General features: G+C 46.7%; 3 protein-coding genes across 3 annotated transcripts in view; 2 read left to right on the top strand and 1 right to left on the bottom strand.

Annotated features, from left to right (window-relative positions):
• The first annotated feature begins 330 nt into the window (after positions 1-330).
• Positions 331-2,078, top strand: LOC128717997 (probable cytochrome P450 4d14). The gene is made up of 3 exons (XM_053811672.1): positions 331-968; positions 1,039-1,921; positions 1,989-2,078. Exons 1-3 carry the CDS (start codon positions 331-333, stop codon positions 2,076-2,078), a joined length of 1,611 nt encoding a protein of 536 aa, XP_053667647.1.
• A 1,341-nt stretch (positions 2,079-3,419) lies between these two features.
• Positions 3,420-4,043, bottom strand: LOC128717996 (39S ribosomal protein L17, mitochondrial). The gene has a single exon (XM_053811671.1). The coding sequence runs from the start codon at positions 4,041-4,043 to the stop codon at positions 3,420-3,422; it is 624 nt and encodes a 207-aa protein (XP_053667646.1).
• Positions 4,044-14,106: 10,063 nt separating this feature from the next.
• The window catches only part of LOC128718910 (mucin-19), a 53,098-nt gene continuing 42,134 nt past the window's right edge, over positions 14,107-25,070 (top strand). The window contains exons 1-2 of the mRNA XM_053812527.1: positions 14,107-14,419; positions 20,459-24,399. Coding sequence (XP_053668502.1) covers positions 14,107-14,419; positions 20,459-24,399 — 4,254 coding nt within the window. The remainder of the gene's footprint in view (positions 14,420-20,458; positions 24,400-25,070) is intronic.

Raw genomic sequence — 25,070 nt, 5'->3', positions numbered from 1 at the left:
CGATAAGATAGGATCAGCGAAGAACGTGGCTACAAGGCTCTAGATTAGTAGAAATCGTATGCGTAAACCCTGTCCGGGACTAATTGATTGCTATGCTTCAATCGTATGTAATAATAAAATGGACCAATGTTGAACATTTCGCAGAATTTTTTGATTACACAAACACAACGTGGAGTACAAGATAAGCGCTGTGGTCCAGTTCTTGGGATCAGCACCAGTGAACTATGATAGTCATGTTTACAATAGCCTCCTCCCAAAGTACATAAATATCTGCCAGATGCTGTGCGGTGGAACAGTGCGAACGATCATTTGAAGTGCATCTACCAAGCAATGGCGATCAGTGTCGTGCTATTTCTTGCCGTGTTACTTTACACCATCCTGTGCCTCACACGGAAAGTATTCCGGAACCGACGTCGTGCGGCGGCTCTGCTGAAACAATTGCCACACTTTCGGACACTCCCATCGGTTCCGCTGGTGGGCAGTGCGTACCTCTTTCTGCACACCACATCCGACGGTGTACTGCGTACGATGGTCGACTGTCACAATCGGTACGGGAAGAATCTGGTCATGCAGGAGCTTTGCAATGAGTTTAAACTGCTCACCAGCGACCCGCGCGTCATCGAGCAGGTGATACAGGCGAAAACGATCATCAAGCCAAATTTCTATCGCTTTCTGCAATCGTGGATTGGCATTAGCAGTGTGCTGACTAGTGGAACACACTGGACCACCCGGCGGAAAGTAATCAATCCGGCGTTCCACTTGAAGATGCTGCAAGATTTTCTCGGCACCATGATCACCCAGACGGACATATTGGTGGTTAAGTTGGCGCCGCTAGTGGGCGATCGGGACATCAATATATACGAACCGGTGCAGTATTGTGCGATGGACATTATCTGTGAGACGGCAATGGGTGTACGGTTGGAGTGTCAATCCAACCCCAAGGTTCAATTTGTCAAAGCAACCGAAGCGTAAGTAGCAAGTGTACATGATCTTGAACCTTGACCGTGTTGATCAGCTGTGCAATGTGTCTTTCCTCAGCATGATTGACTTGGTGTACAAACGGGTCTTCAATCCGCTGCTAACAAACGATACGGTTTACGCATGCACCAATGCTGGCCGTCGCCACAGGGATGCCTTGCAGGTCATTCATCAGTTTACGGATTCTGTGATACGTGAGCGTGTGAAGCGGATTAAAGATGCCCCGGCCAGGGCATCCCGGGACGAGGAGAATCGTACGTGCAAGATGACATTTTTGGACCTGCTGCTGGAAAACCGCCACGATGGGGAGGAACCGTTGACCGATAACGATATCCGCGGGGAAGTTGATACGTTCATGTTTGCCGGACACGAAACTATTTCGTCGTGCGTTAGCTTTGCCCTGTATTATCTGTCCCGCAACCCGGACTGCCAGCAACGATTGTACGAAGAAATAGTGGCCAGTTATGGTACGGGTGAGATTGGGTCTGCTGATTTGACGTATTCTTCACTGGTGGATCTAAAGTACGCGGAGTTGGTCATCAAGGAGACGCTGCGGTTGAACCCTTCGGTTCCGATGATTGGAAGACTTTCGGCCGGCGATATGGTTATCGATGGTGTTACGATACCGGCCGGTACGGAGGTGATGCTCAACATCTACGTCATGCAGAATGATCCGGACTGTTATCCCGATCCGCATCAGTTCCGGCCGGAACGGTTCGCGGAAGAGCCTCAACCATTCACCTATCTACCGTTCAGTACCGGCATCAGATCTTGCATTGGACAACGGTTTGCCATGCTGGAGATGAAAACGATGCTGGTGAAGCTGTTGTCTCGATACCGGTTGCTACCCTGCGAGGAGGAAAACGCACTGCAGGTAAAGGCCGACCTCACACTCAAACCGTTCCGTGGGGCATTCGTCAAAATTGTGGAAAGAAGCGCATTGGTAGGTTAATTGTGGAAAGTAACATGATACAGAACGTTCTTACAATATACGCTATATTTCCTTTAAGCTATCCAAAGGCTTGATTTGTTCAATACTGAAGGTCGTTAAGTCCACCGTCCTGTGGAACAATTTGTCCCTCGGCCCCCCCGCCCAGTGAAGAGTTTATGCCATCATAATTATGACCGTTGCACTTTCCGAACCATAAAAACCAGCTCTCGGCCTAACAGCCATTACGGTCGTCATTGTCTGGTCTTGCTGGCGTCAGACCGTCCATGTGTAAGGGTATGATCATGTCCATTGTCCACCGCCATCACTTGTAATCAAATGCAAACATCAACTACAGACGGTTTCTGGTTGTACGAACGTGCTCCCCGAAACACATCTATCCACACATCCCCGAACAGGATGTGAAGGAGTGAAGCATGTCCAAATTTCAGCGTACATTTCCGAACGACGAGAGGGTGCGTTTCGTCGGAACCAAAAGGAGCGATATCGTTCCTGTTTCGGAGGGTGGGAGTCGTTTGTTAAATTGATATCTTGCGGACTTTTTATGAACTTATCGTCTCGGGTTTCTCTCGCATCTGCTGGTATGAAGGCTATTAACGTGCGTGCTGGTGCAATTTCCGGTAACCTGCCGGTTGGAGGAACGAGAGTTGAGGGTAAAAATAATGAACTGGGTATAAAAATGTTGATTGCGTGCACAATATTTCTTTCGGCTGCTCCAATCATCAATATGAGTTTGCTGAGCATGGAGTCTACGCTGTTCATGTATCATGTGGGTATGGTAATTCGGATGTACGATTGGCAGCCTGGCAGCGCAGCACGATTTCCAAAATTTCCCCCAACCACACGATGCGTCATCGTTCTAGGTGAAGACAATTTCCTATTTGATGAATGGGTGGGCAAAAAATACAAAAAAAATAATAAAAGAAACGCACATAATTTCAAGTCTTTTCTTTGGATTGGAAATGAAAAAAAAAACAGTTGTCTGTGAAAGACTCAATGTTCCATCCTCGCGTATCATATTACATCCAATTTATTTTTTCCCCAACATCGAATGCTAGTTTTCGGATGGGAATTGTGGAGGGAGGGAGAACTCAAGCCTGTTGGATCCCATAATGATTCGGCCCTGCGTGTACTACCCAATTTGATGAACGCACAACGATGCGCCCAACATCCTTGACACAGTTACGATTGTATCCTTCTAGTGTACGTTTGAGTCGTACAAACAGTTCATACAATACCAGAAGGATATGCCATGTGTTGTCCTCTCGTCCCCAGATAACGATTGTAAATAATCCTACCAGCATCCATGAGCCACCCAAAAACGCAGAAAATCGATAAGCATACAATTCGGCCACACAGTATTACATTTAATCTTAGCGAGACCGGGAATCTTCTCCATTGCTCGCGCTGCTTTATTTTACTGTTATTTATCGTTTTCGCGTTCTACTATAAATCTAAACAAATGACGTTATGGCTACATATACACACTGAACTATGTTTGCGGTTGTGCCGCTTTTGGTTGTTCGCTGCTGGTCATATTTTCCCCGGCCGGCCCTTGCACTGGCTGCGAACCTTCCGGTCCAATCTGGGCCGCTATTTCCGCATACTTTTCCCTCCGGTAGTCTTTCTTCGCTTCGTCCATCAGCACATTATGCAGCAGGTTCCGGTTGTTGGATTGGTTGGGAAGCAGCGATGGATAAGGATTGCCTCGGAGCTCCAAAACCGCTCGCTTCCGATACCAGCCCGGGTATTCTTTGGGGGCTTTGTACATTCGCGTTGCGGATACCTTGTACTCTTCGAACCGCGGTACGAGCACCTTGAACAGCTTGTGCACCAGCTGTTTCTCCAGTAGCCAATAATCGGCCATTTCCATTGTGGGTTTGTGGCAATCCCCGTGCCGTATCGCATCCGAAATCAGTCGTTCCGCGTATCCGCGTGCTTCATCCGCCCGCTGATAGTTAAGTTCGATTCGCTCGTGTTTTACCAGCGCCGTCACCGTTTTGCGCAACTTGTTTAACCGGCCTTCGGGACCGTCGGGATTTTTCAAGTTACGATGGCGTGGACGAATGGCTATCCTCAGCTGGGACATTAACTTCGTTACTTCGGCTTGATTCATAGCGGAAAGCTGCCTTACTTTAAGTCACTAGTTCACCAAAAAAGACTGTTTTAATTCAGTAAATATGCACCGACACCAACATTTACTTGCGTTATTCAATCAAAACAGCACATTTTGCCCGGCAGCTATTGTTGACAGTAGAGCTGTCAAAACACGCAAAGGCACAGTGGTAAACGTTGAATGAGGGTTTTTTATTTCAGTTTTTTGTGGTTGATGTGCAAAATAGCTACGCATAACTTATCTAAAAGTATGCAACTCACCTCATTTTGTAATAATATTCTTATACGAGTAATAAAATATTTTACTCCACATCACCATTTTTACGCACCAAAAAAACGGTAACTGACAAAAAAAATATATTTTAGCCTACTCCCATAGTGCTAAACAGTTGCGCTGTAGTCGTACTCTTTTCGCAACAGTAAAATAACCGGCATACACACGATCACGCTCTCTTTCACATCACAGTAAAGCCCGGTGGAAGCTCGGCAACATGCAGCCACCAGCATGTATTGCTAATGTTTTCTAATTCAAAAGTTACCAAGCCGCGAACGAACAACAGTGTTGGGCCGGCGTTAGTGCCAATTGCCTTTTTTTCGCGTACACACCAAAGTGGACACTATTAGTGCGAAAGTGCCGTGCGTGCATGGAGGATAAGGATTGGGCTCGCGTGGCTCTTGGTTGTTCAAACCAAGCATCATCAGTCTGAAGATTATCAGCATTTTTATTCGATTAATGGTATTCATCCTTTGCTTCACATTTCCACCAACACACAGACGCACATATAAGCGCGCTCCTGTTCTCTCTGGCACTTGCTCACGCTCTCCCTGTCTCTATCGCTTTGTGCAACGGTCCGGTGTGTCTCGTTCTCCGTCGCGATCCGAAACCGGTCAGCTATTTCCAGTTCTTCGGCGGTCCAGCGTGTCAGCAGCCTCCGGGAGACAGAACAAACAACCTGATCCGAAGAGACTCCGGAGCTGCAAACGCTGCAGTCGCAGATAATATCGATCCGTTCCGTTGTTTGGCAGTTGTCGTCGTGACACTTGTGCGATAGTGTTTTGATTTGAATTTGAGTTTTTTTTTTGGTTAATTAATGCTAAAGATTCTATGCTTTGTGCAGTGAAGGAAGAACCAACAGTAAACGGGAATGTCGCGGTGTGGATAAATTTCACGCCAGTGTGTGAGTGAGACAGAAGAAGCTTTCTTCTGCGCAACCCGTTTTTTTCTCGAAGTCATCGACGAAGCGAGGAAATTCTGGCCGAAGAAAAAAGGAAGAGAAGCCGTGCTTTTCCAACCCGCGTAGTGCGAGTGTGTGTTGACGTGTTGCGACGCAGCAAAAGAAAAGGGAAAGAAGGGTAGAAGTTTTCTTGGCGAAATACTATATTTACGTGTTGAAGAAGTGCACCGTGGTGAAATCCGAAAAGTGCTGTTGTGTGTCTTGTTAAAGGACGGCACAAGGAAAAGCCTTAGCGTAGCGACGAGTAAGTGTGTCCTTTTTTGTATGAGTGTGTGTTTGTGCGTGCAATTTGAATGTGTGCGTATGTGTGTGTGTGTGTGTGTGTGTCACAGAGTTCCCCAAAGTTGGCTGGCGTGGTGTGGTTTGTTATTCTGAGCGAGTGAAAACTTCAAATATGGCAACGTCAACTGGTTTGCCGACGACCACCATGCCCGTTATAATTTTCTACAGTCCATGTGGCTATTAAAAACAGTGCGAAAGCTGTCTGTTGACTCCTAGTTGTCCGCTTCCGTTGATGCCTGCCGTTGCTGTTGGACCCGAAGCTATTCCGGCTGCACTTGTTTTACTAGATCCGTGAGGCGTTCAACCCAAGCTCGGCAATGAAGAGGAACTGGGTAGAAAATAGAGCTAAAGATGTTGATGCTAAATCTTCATTCGCTTTTATGATGGAGCATGAGAAAATACACGCGGTGGTGTGAAAACTGTGCACTGTGTAAAAGTGGGGCTGGGAACAAACACCCATAACGATGCGTGGGTTCGCTAGAATTGGTTAAAAGAAGGTTAGATATCATCTATACAGCTGTAAAATGGAGACACGATAGTAACCAGCCGGTTTGATGACGGATGCAGCTAGAAAGGCGACATGGTAGTAGCCGATGATGGGATGAAACTCTTGAGCCTGCTTCCGTTTACATTCACGCAATGGCTACTTTGATCCGTAGCCTTCGAACAACAACGTAACAGCGCACCGTGTTGCCTGTTGGCTAGACAAAATAAGCCTAGTCAGAGTGAGCGAAACGCAGGATGCAATCGGAACGGGAGCAAAGAACCGAAACGGGCCCCCAATGCGTGCGTGTGTAGAACAATGCAACACACACGGCACACACGCACGCAACGTACGATTGGTAAGGGAGGATGCCGTCGATTTTGGAATCCATCCGCAGCAGCCATCGACCGGAGGCACGTTTGTCTGTGTGTGCGCCTGCGTGTATGGAACAGACGAAGCAGGAAGGGAAGAGAAAGCGCGATATTTAGAACGTGGCAAGAGGAGGAACGCCAGAACACGGCGTTAAGCTTGATGAGTATTATCCACCATCCGCACACACCTGTGCTGCGACTTCTGGCGGGAACGAGATAGGAAGATGCGCTAGCGCATCGTTCTATCTCATCTCAGACATGCAAGAGGTATCTCCTCCGTTCTTGATCTAGTCGTCTGGCCGGTTTCGATGTGATCTGGTATTGTGGGGGAAAGGCTTGTGGATTGAAGCATTGGAGTTGGAAACACGAAGGGGCTCCCTCTTCCTGCCAACCCCGCCACAAATACCCGCAGATGTTCGCTAGTCCGGTTGTAGTGGTTGGATAGCAGTGAAGCAAAAGAACAAAACAATAGGCTTTCCCAAATATCTCGGAGGTCGGAAATTGGAAGGAAAACTAGACAACTGTTTCCTATATATGACACAAGCGCCGGATTTTCCACTCGCTGTGTGTGTGTTGGTGCGTGTTAATGGTTGGGTGTGTTGGTAAGCCTCCCGCGTGAAGTGCGGTGAACCCCTGGTGCGCCATGATGCAAATGTTGTTCGATCCAGTTTCTGCTTTTGCGTACGGTTTTGTGCGCTTGCGAGGAGTGTTGGTGAAAAGGGAAGGGAGGGGGGGCAGAGGAACAAGTGTGCGGGTGCTGGCGGGAGGGGGGAGAGTCCGCAAAAGAGTTGTTTGAACTCTTCAGCTGCTATAGTTGCGGTGTGTTGTTGTTCGGTTCCAACGCTTCGCTGAACCGCTCACATCCATCTCGTTCTCGCACCGGCATAGCAACAAAGATGGAATCGGTTGCTTTCTCTCTCTTTCACTCCTGTTTCTTTGTGACGTATTGTCATCCTATCTCTTTTCTTTTCTTGCATATTGAAGTACCGCACATAGGGCTAGGAAAAGGATAGGGCTGCTCTGTTGTGATCGGTCCCGCGGACGGGTCGGCACTTGTTGTGTTTTCCCTTTTTTCCCCGCTTTTCATCAATCCCACACACAGTGCGATTTTTCCACACACGCTAGTGCGGTGCGTTGCTTTTCGTGCTGTCGATATACAACAGGGCGGCTTGTTTTTCCGCCGCTTTTCGTTGTTTTTTGCTAAATCTGAGTGTGTGTGTGTGCCTATGAACTTTTGACAGCTTTTTCTCAGCGCCACCGCTTCGGGAGACCGCTCTGCGTTCGTTCGGATATTGTTTGCCCATGCCGCTCCGGATGTTGTCCGTGCCTTCCCTACTGTTGTGGGGGCGGTGTGTATATTTTTTGTTTGCTTCGTTTTCCACCAATGTGACGTGTATTCCCTTCATTTGGTTGGGCTCTGTTGTTCCGATCTTTCCCAGGCGGTCGCCCGCCTGTGGAGGGTTGGAAAATGAAATCCATCGCCTCCAACACACCCATTTTCGCGGCCTGTGCTTTAACCCTTGACACAGGTCTCGGCAATAGGAAGTGGCGTTTGCCTGCCAGGTTTGCCAAGTTTCCTGACCTTAATTGAATGCGCTAACTATACCGCCCGAGAGTAACTTCGAACGGAAAGAAACCAAACAAAAATTTAAAAAAACCACTATCGAAAGTTGAGCTCGCCATCAAAATTAACCTACGCGCGCACGGTCCAGCTCTTTTGGGCCAGTTTGATTTATCTTATCGCAACACGCTTTTCACGATGGTCGCGACTGGCGATCATGATTGACAGGCGGTAGTTGCGGGTTAGGTTTCAGCGGCCAACTGCGCACAGTGTGATGATAATGGCACAGGGCCAACCTGATAAAAAAAAAAAACAGCCATCCAATAAACATAAAAACACAAATGTCCAAGGTTCCGCCATTCCTGCCTTTTCGGAGCGAAGTATTGGAAAAAAAACTTGGAGAATTTTCGGTGCTCTCTTTCGGAACTTTAATAGAAATCAAGCTGATCACGCTGTGCCGTACATTAGTGGCTTTATTTATTTTAGTGTTTTCTGGTCTCTGGACAGGTTTTGCTCTTTATTGATTTCCTATACCGTCTATCGCAAGTATCATTGATAACGGATTCGATGTTGATAAGAAGCCAAAGCAGTAAAGGTGATCAAACTGCATAACAACGAAGTCAGTTCAGTATGGGTCGGGGCCGTACCGTCAATGATTAGCACAGGACAATTTCGTTGTGGCCGATGATTCATCGAAAGTACTCGTTTACTGGGGGTAAGGATTGATAGAAGCAGGTGCTGGAAAAACAAATTTCAACGTGAACATAGTTCCATCGATAGGAAAACAAAACCCAAAATGTGTTAATAATTGAAGCCAGATTTTTTTCCTATTTGAAGAAAGGCCAGAGTTCCAAACAGATATTTTATGCTTTCCGTAAAGTACTGCGGAATTATCAATTGAAAATCGTTCTTCCTGGGGGTAGCATCAATCTAACAAACAGGGAGGAAATCCTGGTCAAGATAAACTTCATCATAACAGGAAGTATCAGTGGAGACCAATTGCATGTGACCAGCAGACAATTTCCCAGAGAAGTGATTGAAGGTTTTGGGCAAATATTCCCTCTGGAATGGTAATGACGCTTTTCCATAGATCTGCAATCCCGTCTTGCGAAGGACGTTACTGTTTATGCCATACCTCAAACAGAGAACCTACTCCAATAACTTCGATCCCAACACGGAGTGACAGGTGATCACGAAGATCACCAATAATTTGAAATTATTTTGGGTAGCGTTAGCTGAGGTTCGTGCCTGTCCGATAGAGCTTCAACAATGTGAATAAACAAAAGATGTTAACAAACTTAGTGGCATTTAATTGTCTTTAATACGTTTTATCCCATTTAAAATTAGTCCGTTAATGTGTACTAACAAAAATGGTTATTAATTGAAAACCTTGACGATTTTGAAATTTATTGGAGATTAAGGAAGAAAAATCGATTTTCTCGGAACTTCAATGATACGGCATCTATGATGTCCAACATCTGCTGATCAGCAGGTTACCACCCGAAGTCCTACGTTGCAGCAGATATAGTTGCTCAAGGAGTTATCCAATTATATCCAATATAGGAAAATGACATATTTGTTCGTAAAAAGACAACTACAGAATTAACATATGTTATATTGTTGTCATATAATTGTAGTTGCTCTTCTTTACCGGCACAACAATCTCAAAAGGCCTGCCATTTCTGTCTTTCTTTGACTTTATTTACCCGTAGCCGGACAGCCAGTCCCGCGTACGGAGGATGGATCGGAATGGGATTTTGGACCGATTCTGTCGTGAGAAAATCGGCGCCATTACCACCCACCACCGGGGCGCTTCATTTATCGTTAGTTGTACCAAAAAACCCGAACATCACCTTTTTCCACTTTGCTGGAATACGTAGATTATTTAACTCCGGGTATTCATTTTCCAATGTAACGCTCGTTCAATTATCAGTATGATCGCCTCGGAATTTCCTATTACTTTCCCTAATTGCTCGTACTTTTCCGGTAAGCAAAGGGGGAAACAAAATATCTCCAATAGGTGTGGAATGCTGGAATGTAATTGATTTAGTTTTTCCTTTTTACACCATAGCGTACCCTCTCCCATTCCAATTAAAGCTCCATTACACCTAGTTCAGTGACTTGTCCGTCCGTAATGGGCAGCAAGATTATCAATTAGGGATGGTGGTAGATCTTGCACCTTGGGCCGGGTGAAGCTAATAAAGCAAAAACAAAAGGAAAAACCCTCTACACCCATCCTGAATCGGCGAGTAATCGGCTACCCATTGACCAAAACCAACCGGCCGGACGGTTTGAAAATTGATTCCCATTGGTTGTGTTTTGTTGGAGCCGTTTTTTTTTCACTTGCCCATTACTTTCCTTCATATTACGAAACAGATTAAGGGTAGCCAACGAACATAAGCCCACAAACCCACACACTCGCACATCCACTCTAGAGGAGAAAAAAGTGAAGTCTTTCCCTGAATGATACCCCACAGTTTTCACACCCTCTTCTGGAGCAATGGGAGGGTGGTTTTTTTGTTTTATCGTTTCGTCCAACCAATCGCCCGTGCCCAGCAGAAGAACATATTTGTTACGCATGAAAACACGCATAAACACCTCGCCGGTAAGGTTCACTTCTATCTGACTTTTTTATGTTGTTTTCTAAGCCAATAAACCGAATGTGCCCTTTTACACACACACACTTGGTAGCATGGGCACTCTTCAAAACGTTCGCGCGAGTATGCACGCAAACAAGAGTGCAGTGGCCATCCACCTGCGAAATTGTTGAATCGAGCCGCGCTCAGGTGAAAGTACTCCCCGGTGATTGCAAAATAGGAAAAGACACCGTGCACAACCGTCCTTGAAAATATTATACAAAAATCCGGTCCACCCGGTTCCACTGCGCTCCTGCCAGAAAGGGCAGAAAGTGGAGGACGACGTGTTGAATGGTACAGTTTGGCGAAGATCGTAAGTGTGTTACGCTGACATGCCATTTTATTACCGCTGACACACACCGAATTGTAAACCGGTCCCAGCGGTTTACACGCTGCATGTGCGGATGAGACAACATAGAAGAAGGCTCCATATTTAACATTTCAACGCGTAAAAAAACGACTCTCTAACGAGAACTGGCGGAGCTTTTGTTGGGTTTGCTTTGTTTGATACATACGGCACGCCACTCGAAAAATTGGGGGTAGGCATTGTTGGGGGAGGAAGGTACATTTTCTGTGTCATCATACCGGTGGGCACTTTATCTCGGGAAAGTGGACATTGGATGGGTGGGTAATAAGAAAAAAAAACCACCCATGTCCAAACGATATTGTTGATCGGCAGTCGATGATAAAGGGTGTGGACAGTGACACAGAGAACCGTGCCCAACCGGTTGCGGTATGTGCGTGTGACGGGGGAAAAGTTGTGTTAAAAATGTATCGCTTCCACTTCAATTAGAGAAGTACGATCGTCCTGTTGCAGACCGATAGAAGGGAGAATTTTTTTCTGCCTTGTTGTGTGAAACGAACTGTATGAAGTCTGGTGGTTGGTGTTTGATGAAGCAATGTACAAATGCAACTTGTTGAGCGATTTAATCGATGCTGTTTTATCGATCGATTGTTTATTGATTTTTGTGCCAAATATCCATCATTCTTATGGATCTTCCTGATATCATCCCTTTACTGTTCACATCTTGGACGGCTTGCTCAATATTCTCCTTTATCTGCATACAATTTCATGCTTCTATTCTATTATTAGAATGTAAGATATTCCCCATATTTTGGTTTTCCTACCAAGTTCGAGCGAAAAATTGCGATCACTAGCTCGACAAATGTCTTTACATAGTAACTTTCGCATTATTTTACAAGATTGATTAATGTATCTCATATTCTAGAAACATGAATGAACTTTTAGTGAACATTTGTTCTAAACTGTCAATAATTTTGGATTGTTTTTCTAAAATTGTATGTTACTTCCTCCATGGAAATTCTTCAAGAAATTGTGCGACATTGCAACAGCTCAAAAGTTTCGAATAAAATGTATTAAATACTTAAGGATGATCGACAGATATCTTCTTAAAACTTGATTTTTATAACTTTAGCTCCCCGTTAGAGCTCAATTCTTCTTTTTTTTTTATCAGCACAACAACCTCAATAGGTCTAGGGGTCCTCCATTTCTGATTTTATTTACCCGTAGCGAAATAGTCAGGATGAGATTTTGGTCTGATTCTGTCGTGTAAAGACCGGTGCCGCTTCCGATACACCACCGAGCCCAAGATTAGAGAATTAACCTAGCGAAAATTACGTATTCAGGTATTACGATTCAAAAAATTTGGGTGTATATTATCACTTTTTAACTTTGTTTTACTTAAAATATACGAATATAAGCTACACCAAGCGACACCAATGACGACAAAATGAATATGCAAGAAAAGTGGCTATGGTATCGAACAATAATTATAGTATTCCATCGATTTTTCTCTTTTTGTTTTTTGGTTATAAAGACATATCAGCATGACTTCTGTCCTAAATATTGGACAAGAATAGTTTTTGCCACCCTCCTGTGTATTGAACTCCTTGCCACAGAGAGATTCAAATGGGATTTTTATTGAACGATCGTCGTGGACCTTGGAATCAACACCCATTGCCACTCATAGAGTTATTTACTAGTCCAATATTAGTATAATTGTATTAGTAATTCAACTAGGATCGGATATTTCTTTATCATCTTAAATCAATAATTTATGTAATATTTTTACTGATATTCCTATTGTTCAACTCTTCTGCAAAACAAACAGTGAGATTTATCTCCCCTAAAATACCCCCTTTCCCGTATTCAACTTTCTCGCACAAAAAAGCCATCCACCCGGGATCCAGGGATAATTTGTACTTTCCAACAATTCCCTTCCCCAAATTGCACTTGTCTCGGGGAGTAATGTTTTTATTGCTGCACCAAACAAACCAAACGATGTAACCCCCAAAAACTGATCACACTGATACTGTTTCCGCAACGGACCTCGCTCGGAATGCTTTAGCGCTCAGCTATCGGCTCGAAACTTTTCCTAATGAACGAATCGTTTAAAGCATTCCCCCGGAACTTGGGTGACGGTTTTCGGAGGCAAACGGGTGGCAATTGCAGTCCCCAAGCGCCCGTTTACAATTGACGCGATGCTGTGTTGCTTAGTATAACATTTCACACTGGGAAATTGGCCCCAAACCGGGGGGTTCTATCCGTAACAGTTAAGGCGACCGACAGCCAACGGTGACCACCCTCCCTCTACCATTTTGGGGGGAAATGGAAGATGAAGCGATGGGTGGCAATCTGTTTTCCGATTTTAGTAGAAAATAATGACATATTTGCATTTGAATGGTTGAAACGAACGTCGGCTAGATGGGGCAGGTCCCCCGGGGTGCAGCTCGCGCGCCACCATCCCAGCCCAGGGTTGGATGGATTATTGTACCTTTCTCACGGTTTCATTGCGTGAAAATCAGTGGCAAAAATGGGCGAAGATGGGTTCGCGGGCAGGGAATATATTTCAAACAGTGTCAGCCGCACAAAAGTAATTAAGTTTAGATGGAAGAAAGAGAGAAAAGTAGACACAAAACTTAGTGAAAGCAGCCGTCAACAGCGGCATTAGAAATGCGGACAGAATCGTGTGGAAATTGAGTAGGGGTTGGGCTGCAAAAGCGAGACACCGGTAGTTCAAACTTCCCAACGACAGCGGTGTGCCGTGGCCTGATGCTACAATTAACCTATTTGTTTGCATCTGTACGTCCGTGTGTTTGTGTGCATGTGTGTGGTTTATATTTAACGTGAAATATATTAAATCGTTACGTTGGAAAATGAAATTGGATCGTCGTATCCTCTCTCTCACTCTCTCTCTCTGCAGCTCAGCTTTATCTAATCATCTAACCATTTCCATCTTTTATTCGTTTTAATTTCGGTTGCCGGCCACTGAATTAAGGTGAAACATCCTCTGTCGATCATAGGACGTAAGCGAAGGGAACGGAAAGCAGCAGTAAAGGATCGATCCTCGTCGTAACACTCAGACACACACACACAGGACGCAGGAGTGGCGACGCCCGGTGTGACGATTTTCCATCCGCTGCAACACTTTTGTCTCAATCCGTAAACGCCTCCGCGCGCCACCCACTCACAGCATGATGGCCGATGCAGCAACTAACAATGGTGGCGCTTTGGCAACAGCTGCCGGGCAGCAGACTGCATCGACGGTGGGCGGTGGTAGCGGTGGTGCTCTCGACCCCAACGTTATCCCCCAGTGGAAGAAAGAATTGATCCAGCGGCGTAAGAATCTGGCCAAAACGATCGGTGCCGTCGCGACACAGGTGCATGATTCGGCGTCCACCGTGGCTGCGGCCATTTCGGCATCATCGCCAGTCCAAACCCACCCGCGCACTCCCACCGGCGGCTTCCCCGTTGGTAGTCCATTTTACGCCGGAACCGGAACGAAAGGTAAATTGCTAAACTCCGTTGGTGAAGGGATTACAGTACAGCACAGAATTATCTACACCCTGGCAACATTTGTACAATTATGTGTAAATAGAAAAATCAATTAATTAGGTTCAGTTTGTTTTTTTTTCTGTAACAATAATTGTCATGGTATCTATTGTTTAATGTCCATTACTCGATAACATAGCTAACGGAAGGATGCAAAAATAATTGTGTGTTTTACCAATCAACCACTTTCAGTTATTATTTGTCTTTGCACAAAACTTTTTACCAATATATAATTATTTTTTTATTTGTAAACGCAATGTAAACGTTATTGAACCGAAGGTACACACCATTATTAGACAAATGAATAATATCGGAGGAGCACAGGAAGGTCAACACAATTTTTTTCTTTATATTTGGCTTCATAAGTGTAGTAGAAGGAGAGAATCCATGGTTTTCGTTCCTCAGTTTTCGATCTAATACACCAAAGGGTCGCGGATCGAATCTCATCTGGGTTGGGTTGGCATTATTAAGAAGTCATAATTAAGGCTAATGTTAAAATATCATAGCTGGTTTTTTTGTATTGAAATCAACTGTTAAGATTCCATAAAACTAAAAGAAAAAGAAGAAGCGATGTAGAACTTGTGATTGATGATCCTTTTTCTAACTGTTGCATGGTTATTACTTATTTAATATATCGATACTGAAGTCGATCATACCTCAAGTTTTTTTATGCGTTTTGACATTTGGAGCCTTATCCGCTGCAAGCCAAGTTCACTTTAGAATTGAAGGTTAGGTTGTTTACCTAATGAAAGTTTCGATCAGCTGGTGGACAAATGTCAAAACACAGCATTTGTCTTGCTTGTTTAATCCAGGTTAAGTTATTTGACAAGTATCGTCTTAAATCTTTATCTTTCTTCTTTTTCATTGAAACAACAATCTCAAGAGGTCTAAAACCTGCAATTTCTGTCTTTCTTTGACATTATTTACAAATAGCTGGATAGTCAGTCCAGCGTATGGAGGATTGATCCGGATGGAATTTTGGACTGGTGTGCGAAGATCGGTGCCGCTACCAATACACCACCGAGCCGCCCCAACTTTCTAACTTAAAGTAATACAAGAACAAATCGATTAAGTGCTCAAAGCATCTGTAGAGATTTTATTTTGATCGTAACACTGGGATACTGGACACCACGACTTATTGGTGGTGTAGTATGGTGGAGGTGCCGATCTTCTCCATTATCACGGTGGAAAACCACTTACGCTGGATGACTCACGGGTGCGATTTGTTCCCTAATCCTCCGTTGTATGTTCGCCTCGTTACAACTACCATACCGCTCCACTAAACACACAACGCGCTTTAAGCCGATCGATTGATCCTGGCACATAAAACACATCTCCAACACTGAGCAGCATGACAAGTGCAAAAGAGCCGCACGAAACCGAGGGCTGCCCCCACACCGGCACGATAAGAATCCGCGTCTCATCTTGTTTACTTTTGCTATTCTCGTGGGGGAGGCTTAAGCGACGATTAGCTTATCGGGCGCGCCTTGTATGTGCGAGTTCTTCATCGCCGACCTACCTTTATCAGCTCGCGGTAGCGCTTTAAACTGCGCTGCTAACGCGTGACAGGTTTTGCTGGGTTCTGAATGTAGGAAATGATTTTGTTGTTAGCTTCGCGATTGGAAATTTATGTAAGGGGCAAAATTGCATTTATTCAACGATAAAATTACTGTTCGATTTGGATGACTCTCGAAGGATAATTTTGCGAATTGTGAATTTCCAGTCTACTACATTCGCTTCTGCAATATTGTTAATATCTTGAATGATTTCCCATGACACTCGTATGGGGTAAAGTTAAAGCTCAAACTCAAATCAATTATGTTCCACGCACCTCTGCTTGAGTATCCCATTAACTTCCCCTAACTTGCCAGCAATTTACACCGCCACAAAAAAGAAACCAGCTCGGTGATTAGGAAGTATTCTTTCTGCCACTGTCCTTCAGTAGTGCTGTTAAAATTGTTACATTTCATTGAGCCACACAGTAAACGTGTCGTCGATTTGTTTCAATTTACCACCGGCCACCACAGACAGCGACCCGAATCGGCGATCGTCTCGATTGCCGGTGTATGCCCCGTTGCAAAATGTCGCTGCCGTACTGTGGCGCTTCGACCTTCGCACGTACGAAAATGTGGTTTGGCTCGATGTGGTCCAACAGCATTCACTAGCTGCACAATTGTCTCTCAGTGGCTCATCGGGGAACCGTGGGAGGGGGGGGATGTTTTTTTTGTTAAATAAACAAAGCAACGCGAGCGAATTTCAGTAGCAGCGCGCGCACATTCGCGGGGAGCTTCGATTGCCTTCGGATAGAAAGTACAAAGTGGAATTCGCGCTTGAGCTTGCAATTAAATTCGGTGCTCTCGTCGTCGCCTCGCACGACTTTTGGTAATTGATTATGCATTTTTTTTGTCGGAACAATATTTTGTTATTCTTTATGTTGCTGCTGCTTACGGCGAGGGGTGGCAGCATTAGTGATTTGTGCTATGGACGCATTAGTTGTGGCCCCGTTGCACCACGCATTAGTACAGCGGAAAGATCATGCTGTGGGAGGGCTTCGGGTACGGGCACGGTGTGTTACTGAAGAGCGCGGGTCTCATTAATTAGACGTGTGCTGCGCGCTAATGGGTGACCAGGGGCATGCCCGCGTCATCAGGTGTCAAGTGCGCTACGACGGGGATGATGGACGGTGGTAGAAGAGAAGGAAAATCCAACGTTCTTCTGTTAAGTGTGATGAAAAATTCATTAGCCCATCTGTGTAGGAGAGAGGAAAAAAATCGGAAGGTATCATTGATTAACCAAAAATTCAGGAGAGAAGTGGTCGCACAGTGATCAACTAACTAAGTAAATAATTTTGTGTTTAGTTTTTTGTTCTATCATTCGAATCGCATTGGAAAAACTAGAATTCGGCACCCCGAAAGACACACAATACGGAATGTAATTTGAAGTTTTTAGTTTTTGCGGCCAAGCCGGGGTGATTTTGTTTCTTTTTTAATGCCAAACCCCTCCATTGCTGGACAATCTTGGGTGTTTTTTTTTCTATTTGCCGCATAAGAAGTCATTCCGTATTCTACAATCACTTAAAGGATTTAAAAGCTTTTGTATTGTCTGCATCGCTCAGTAAGCGAAGTGTAACGAAAAGTCAATCCGCCGCACCGTTTGGTTTTGTTTTAGTTTTCGGTGAAATAATGCTGCATTCAATTTGTGCTATTTCTTCACTATATTATTTTTTTGTTATTCTCTTACTTTTACTTCATCGCATGTAAAAAATAAAACAACAAAAACCGGGTGACAAATGCGTTCGATTTTGTTTGATTTTGGCTTGGTAGCAGGGTTGCCAGCTTTGGTTGGTGAAATAAAAAGAAAAAAAACTATTACCACCGATGCAAATTTGTTGTGCCGGAATGCAAATGTGCCGCTGTGGCAATCTTTTTTTTTATTGTCTTTTTTATTGTTGAATATAGATAAAATTCCGTACTAGTTGGAAACCGCGCCCTGGGGTGAAAGAGAGCCCCCAGACACCACGGTGGCCAAGGCGGCTTTCGGTAGTTCACTGTGTTGTGCGATGTGTTCATATGCAAATGTAGACACTAGAGGATAGTGTTGCTGAACCGAGTGACAATAATCGGGCTAAATGGGTCGAAATGTGATGACGCCGACGACGCCCCTGAGGTTGTTTTTTTTTTCATTATTCGAACTTTAAAAAAAACACCATCTAAAGCATTATGCACAAGATGTGTGACGATCTGTGGAGAGACAATTCCAAACAATCATCGAAACGTGTTTATCCGGTAGGTTGGATACGACATTCGCTCATTTTGTTTTTGGTTGCTTTCTTCCATTTCGGGACACTTTTTTCGCGAAATATCAATCGGAGTTTTTTTTTGTTTTTGGTGTTGTTTTTTTTTTACCGCCGTGAAGTTTAACCAAACTTGGTGGCACCAAAACGGTTGGAACGGATTCCACGAGCCGGGATCGGGTAAATGGGGAGGGAGAAAGGAGATGTCAAATGCAAAACGCAGCATGGCATGTGTATCGTGCTTACATATACATTTGTACAAAAAGCGCATTAACTCACGCGATTAATCGGATGTTTTTGTTCCTTTGCTTTCCTTAACCATGGCAAAACAGTAAAACGTTTTCATGCAATTTGTCGCAATGGAATGGTAGAGGTTTGGACCAGACGCAAGCACTTTTATTTGTCGACTCAACACTTTTTACCGAGCCCTGCCGAAGTGTTCCGCAGAGTGCAGAGTTTAATTACCAATCGAAAGATACTAATAAATGTTTATTTTTCCCCTTGCCGATTATTTAGCTTGTGGCATTCGAAACGTTTTTAAAATTAAGCTTTTCATTAACGAAAAAAGCAACCGTTGTTGTTATAATAGGATCTTCATTAGATCAAAGGTTCAAAGGACCGAAGAAAGCACTATTGTTCGTGGAAAAGCACCAGAAACAGTGAGCGATAGCGCCGCACTGATGCTTCCTAGCTAGTCCCATTTTATTACACGCCTTATCTGGCCCTTTCCCTCATTCTTTTCCCCAAATATCGAGACCTCGGAGGCATATGATCATTCAACATGCGACGTTGGGCGGATGGGAAAATAACCTTGTTTACGGACTTTCATCCACATGTACCGTTTTACGTTGAGCGGTTTCTATTTATCGAACGCCACATTGAACTTTTGGACGACACTACATCATTTTCAATGTAATTTACTGTAGTCCGATGCACCTTTTCCATGGGCAAAACCATAAAAATTAGTTTTTTTTTTTAATTTTGAAAAATGTTTCCATCTTCACTTTCATTGAAATCATTCGTATGAACGATCGAAAGTTGGAAACGAGAATCAGTACACACCAACAAAGAACGCTGATAATCTTCATTAGTGTTAAGGATTTTTCCTTCGTATCGCTATGTGTTCATTAGTTTGTTTCCGTAAATGAATACCTATCTTGCGCTTGGCGAACGATCGCGATCGCTTCAATGAACCTGCTACCATTCCATAGCCCAGCACCATCAGTGCCCTGTGCGCCGAAGGCAATGAACTCGGGCAGCGGTACTTTGATTTATGTTTAGACTTTATTTCTCCTTTCCGTGCGTGCGGTTCAGGGCTTTGCGATCTCGTTCCCACTCGTGTATAGGAGCTGGCTTGTGCACTTCATTTCTTGTGCGTTTAAATGATCGTATTCCGTACCGAAACCCCCACCATTGTTGTAATAGTTGAACGAACGTAGAGTATAGGAACGATCGTGTGCTATAAAATAATAACCCTTGTGTTCACCCGATTATGGCTGTTTGGTTTAATGCAGTTGTAGCTGTCTTGTTTGGCTTTAAAAATGCTGTTAAATTTAGTTATTAAAACCTTAGACGACACACTGAATTTAAAATTGTTCGTATTATGAACCATAAACATCAGTGTATTTTATATAAAATACTTTTCTACGTAAGTTAATGTTTTAAAAATAATCTTGTTTTAACGATTTTAACCGTGAGATAAAAACCAATTCGTGCAAACAAACTTAAAGCACTTTGTTTAGCTATGTTATCGTAATGGTGTTGTGTAAAATGTAATTTAACGAAACACTCTATACGTGGTTTGTGTCTCGGGTAAATTATAGCAGCCGTGTGTTTTCGTTGTGTTATCACTCAACTAATCATTCATTGTTGTTTATTTTCCTCTTCCCTTTCATTATCTCGTTTCCTCGCTGCCTCCGACATTCGTCATTGTGTGTTAAATTCCTGCACTGCACCCACCACACGTCGTTATCATCAACCATCCGTACCGGGGGTCGGGCCTTCCTACAACACATGTATCCAATATGCACGGTTGATGTGATCACTAATACCATCCTAATGCACTATCTCTCTCTCTCTCTCTCCATGTGTGTACATATCGATCATATGTTGTGTGCGCGCTCCCCATCATCACCATTCACGTACGCAATGGAATTTGTTTATTTCCTCGTTTTGTTCACTCTGTGTGGTTGTGTGTGTAGATACCCTCTCCACAAACACAAGCTCCCCGCTCGATGGTACAGTGCCGGACAGCGAAACGTTGCACCATTCATGCCAGGTGGAAAACGAGCACGATAAGCACAGCCTCACGCAACTGCTGAAACCCAATAATGATACGATTCCACCTTCCGTTAATGCTCAACGAGCAGTTTCGTCACCGACAGCGACGACGCCCGGATCGTTCACCGGAGTTCATTATGGGGCAAATGAACACCTGCAGCAGCAACACAACAACAACAACCACCACCACCACCAACAGCAACATCACCAGCAGCCGCATCGCGGTAGTGTTGGTGGTGGCGCACGAGCCACAGCAAGTGAAGCCGTAGTGGTGCAGCCGACAGCAAGTGGACCATCGCCAACGTCGCTCCCGACGGCTAACGGAGCTCATTCGCATTCCAATGCCGGTTCGGAACACAGCGGCAGTAGTGCTGCCATCGTAACCGCAACGAACCGCACGGGCTCTGGCAATAGTGGCGTGATCGTCGAGCGTGAAAGTTCGTCCACCGTGTGTAACAGTGCCGTCGTGGTGAGCAACAGTAGCAGCGGTAACAACAACAGTGGCAAGTCGGTAGTGCTCGGCGTGAACGGTCAAACGCAGCAGCAACAGCAACCCAACTCGAGGGACGGCGTCGCAGCAAGGAAGATGGTCGCAGCCACGGCCGCGGAGGAGATCGTCGTCGTCTACGAAAAGAACACGGTGCTCGGCGGTGGCCTGGATGCGACCGGTGGTGGTGTGGTAGGAGGCGGTGGCGGCATCGGTGCCATCGGTGATGCCGGTGAGGAGCTGAAGTACGGGCCCGGGATCGTGTCACGGTTGCGCTGCCGCTATCTCAGCCTGGCCCTGCGCCAGTCCGTCACCAAACAGCGTCCGTCGCTTAACAGTATGCGCCGTGCGACCAGCCTCAACAACCTGCTGGACGAAGAGAGTGAAGATCTGAGCGAACGCGAACAATCGATCGGTAGTGAGGGTACGGGCGGCGGTGGTGGTGTCGGTCATCAGCAGAAGAAGTATCAAACGCAGAATTATCACCATTACCACCACCAACAGCAGCAGCAGCAGCAGCTGCCGCAACGCGAACACTATAGCAACGGAAACGGCAACAATCATAACCATAACCATAACCATCATCAGCAGCAGCAGCAACAGCTTCATCCAACGGTAGTTCTGCAGCCACCTTACCAGAAGCAGCAACACCATTTCGCCCCAAAACAACAGCCGTGGATTCAGCAGCAGCAACATAAGGAGGACGATCAGCAGCAGCAGCAGCAGGGTGGTGGAGTGGTCAAGACGGCACAGTTTCTGCGCGGTGTGCAAAACAGTTATGCGCGAGCGAGCCGCCAGGTGGAGAAGAAGAACGAGTACAATCGCTACACCAAGCATCATCGTGGTGCTAGCGGTGCCGACGCGGTCCTGCTCAAGCGTGCTCGCTCAGTCGAGGCTCTGGTGCGCTACGATCACAAGGCTTGGGAGCGGGACGGTACCAACCCAGTAGCACCAGCAATAGCGACAGCACCAGCACCAGCGGCCCTTGCCGTGTCGTCCTCTGCCGAGGTGGGCAGCAATGTGATCATACTGGACGAGATCGCGCAGGCAACGACGACGGTGGCTGCGACAACCCCGGCTGGTACGGAGGTGCACGGCACAACCAACGGTATTTCCAGTTCGGTCTCACCGACGGCGATGCTGATGAACGGCAAGGGTACCGCTGGTGGCCCGGGTGGCACACCGGAGTTGCCGCTGCTGGTCAGCGATTGCGTGACGATCGAGGAGAAGATCATCAACGGGCGCGAGAAGGGCGATCCGAAGCCGAAGCGGCTGACCTCGATCATCGATGCTGACGAACGGCCACCGCCCGATGTGGTCAAGCAGACGATGAAGATCTTCGAGGCGAATGCGAACCGACGCGGTGGCCGTGGCGCGACCGGCACTAACAACGCCGGCAGCGAGGTAGCAACGAAGGTGGCCAGCTACCGTTCGATCATCATCTCCGGTTCGGCAACGGCCGGTGCGCAAACAGCGGCTGCTGCCGTTTCTGCCGCGGTCGGACCGGGTGACAAACCGCCCATCACCCATCCGAAACCGCCACTAAGCCCCAAGAAGCCAAATATCAAGCCACGCACCGCTAGTCCGAAGCAGCAGCAGCATCAGGCCACCTCAGCCAAACCGCCCCCGACACCGAAATCGTTGGAGGCTGTCAACAACCTAAAGAACGCACCCGGCGCAACTGTCAAAAACAATAACAAACCGCCACCGATGGGTGGTGGCACGATGGAATCCACTCCACCGTCGCCACCGGCGAGAAGTAAACACACGACCGCAGCCGCACTCAACGGTAGTGTTGGTGTCGCACTCGCGAAGAACATGCAAAGCAACGTCGGGGGCGCCGGTAGTGATGGCGGAACCGCGACGGGTACGCAATCCGACCCGACGGACGCGAAGACGAACGCACTCAAGAATGGAAGTACGGTGCGCGATCACCACAACTACGAAAACGGCACGACACAGACACCGCCATCGACGAAGACGTCGACATCGACATCGGCGACGTTGCCTCCAGGGTCAGACGGTGGCCACCAACACAAGCACAGCAGCAATACAGCACAGGAGGCAACGGCAGCAGTACCGACGGCAGCGGTGCTAGCGTCGTCATCGCCGTCGGGAATTTGCGATTCGCCTTCTATCCAGCAACTCACGAGCAAGCTTGGCAGTCTACATCTGGCGACCTCTACGCCGACTGGAGCTGCGAACGGAACCGTCTCGTCGGTGCTGCACGATCGACGTAACCTCGAGTACGTTACTAGTGACGAAGAGGAAGAGGACGACGACGACGACGACGTGGACGGTGAGAACGGTACCGGACGGCGCAACACAACATCCTACACGGTCAATCCGGAGTCGAGCGAGAGCGAAGACGCACGGGATAATCCGGCGGGCGGCAGCGAAAACGACGCGGACGACGACGAAGCGGAGGAGGAAGAGGACACCGACGGTGAGCAGCGCTCGGTGCGGAAGATTTCGCGCACCGCAATGGAGAACATTGCCCGGGCCGGCACTACGACGCAGTTCCGTTTCAATGGAGCTGTCAAATCCTACCTTCCTGGGAGTGGAGGAGGTGGCGGCAGTGGTGTGCCAGCTCCCAGCACCAAACCACCCGCCCCGCCCATACCGAAGTCTCGCGAAAGCCTCGCCGGAAAGGCTAACGGTGCTTCGTCGGCGGTACCGATCGAGGTCAACGGGCGCCTACCGCCAGAGGGCGCTAGCGTAACCTCACCAAACAGTGCGAACAGTGGTGGAAATAATAATCAACATAGCAGTGGTATTGTCGGTTCTAGTGCGGTACAGGTCGTCGCGAGTGGTGTTGGTGGTGGTGCCGATTCTGCTGGATCCGCGACGTCGGTCGCGCCATCCCTGACGCGGCGCGAGATCGAAAAGAATCAAATCAATCGCGAAAAGAGTGGTGAACCCGCCGGTCCGGCGTCGTCCGGCCCGAACAGCATTAACGGTAACGGTGTGGCCCCGCCGGCCAATGCTGGACCCGGTACGACGACCGGCAGTGGTGTTGTGGGTGGTGTGCTAGTGGCCAGTGCGAATAATCCGAATAATGGCGGTGCGAGTGGTGTTGCGAAACAGACCACCGCCAACAACAGTATCAGTGCGATCCCTGACAGTACCACATCGTTCGTGGCCAAATGGGGTACGGGTGGGGTCGGTGGGGCAGGCGTGACGACGGTGGCCGCTGCTGGACAGTCGCCGCTGGCCGGGTTAGTGCCGGCACGCAAAAAGGTGAAACCACCGCCGAACCATCAGCAGGACGGCACCAACACGATGGTGTTTAACTTCAGCGACCGCAAGGACGTGCCGGACTACATCGAGAACGATGGTGTCATCATCCGGCCACGCCCGAGAGAACTGCCCAAGGTAAGTTCGGGTACACCCTTCCGCGCCTCTGATACGCATGGGATTACGCTTGTGTGTATGTAACATTTTAAGTCTAATTTCCCTGGTCTAATATCCAGCCAGCGCGATAAGGGGGCTTGGGTCACTCAATCATTGACTCGATCGTGCGACGCTGCCCTATCTTATCGACCTAAATTTCTTTCCCTCGGTGCTTCGGCACCGGCCCCAGCTACATCCGCAGCAACGCAGAGAGCAAAATCAATGATTTTGCTGGTGCTGTATGCGTGATGCTTCCATAGGTCAATGCCGAGCTGCACCTTCTTTGCCACGATGATTCATACCGTATGATTTGTTCCACCGGAAACATTCCCCCTAATCGTGCGCTGTATCAGTAGAATTTGCAAAACGGCGGCTTGATTAGGGTTCAGTTATTGTGATTTCGTGGATGGAGTTGATAATAGACACACACACACAAGGTGGTGCAGATGTGAGTCTGTAGCTCTTGGTTTCAACAACACACAGTATTGGTCTACTCCGAACTGGAAAATACAGGTTGCGTCAACTCCTCGTGGCTGCGAGGTGTTTATTGACGTGTGGGGTTTTTGGACGAAAATAGACTTTGAGGAGGTGCGGTTCATCATTGGATTATCAAACAAATTGTAGGGTTCAGTCGTTATGGAACCAAGATGGCC

This window comes from Anopheles marshallii, chromosome 2 (genome assembly GCF_943734725.1).
Source record: "Anopheles marshallii chromosome 2, idAnoMarsDA_429_01, whole genome shotgun sequence".
Classification (NCBI taxonomy): domain Eukaryota; kingdom Metazoa; phylum Arthropoda; class Insecta; order Diptera; family Culicidae; genus Anopheles; species Anopheles marshallii.
Note: the sequence above shows the minus strand (reverse complement) of the source record. Positions and strands in the feature narration are given on the sequence as shown.

Bases quoted from the DNA above. Each gene is read 5' to 3' on its own strand.
- LOC128717996 (XM_053811671.1), bottom strand. From the start codon at position 4,043: ATGAATCAAGCCGAAGTAACGAAGTTAATGTCCCAGCTGAGGATAGCC.
- LOC128717997 (XM_053811672.1), top strand. From the start codon at position 331: ATGGCGATCAGTGTCGTGCTATTTCTTGCCGTGTTACTTTACACCATC. The intron at 969-1,038 runs GTAAGTAGCAAG...GTCTTTCCTCAG, and splicing joins TTTGTCAAAGCAACCGAAGC to CATGATTGACTTGGTGTACA. The intron at 1,922-1,988 runs GTAGGTTAATTG...ATTTCCTTTAAG, and splicing joins TTGTGGAAAGAAGCGCATTG to CTATCCAAAGGCTTGATTTG.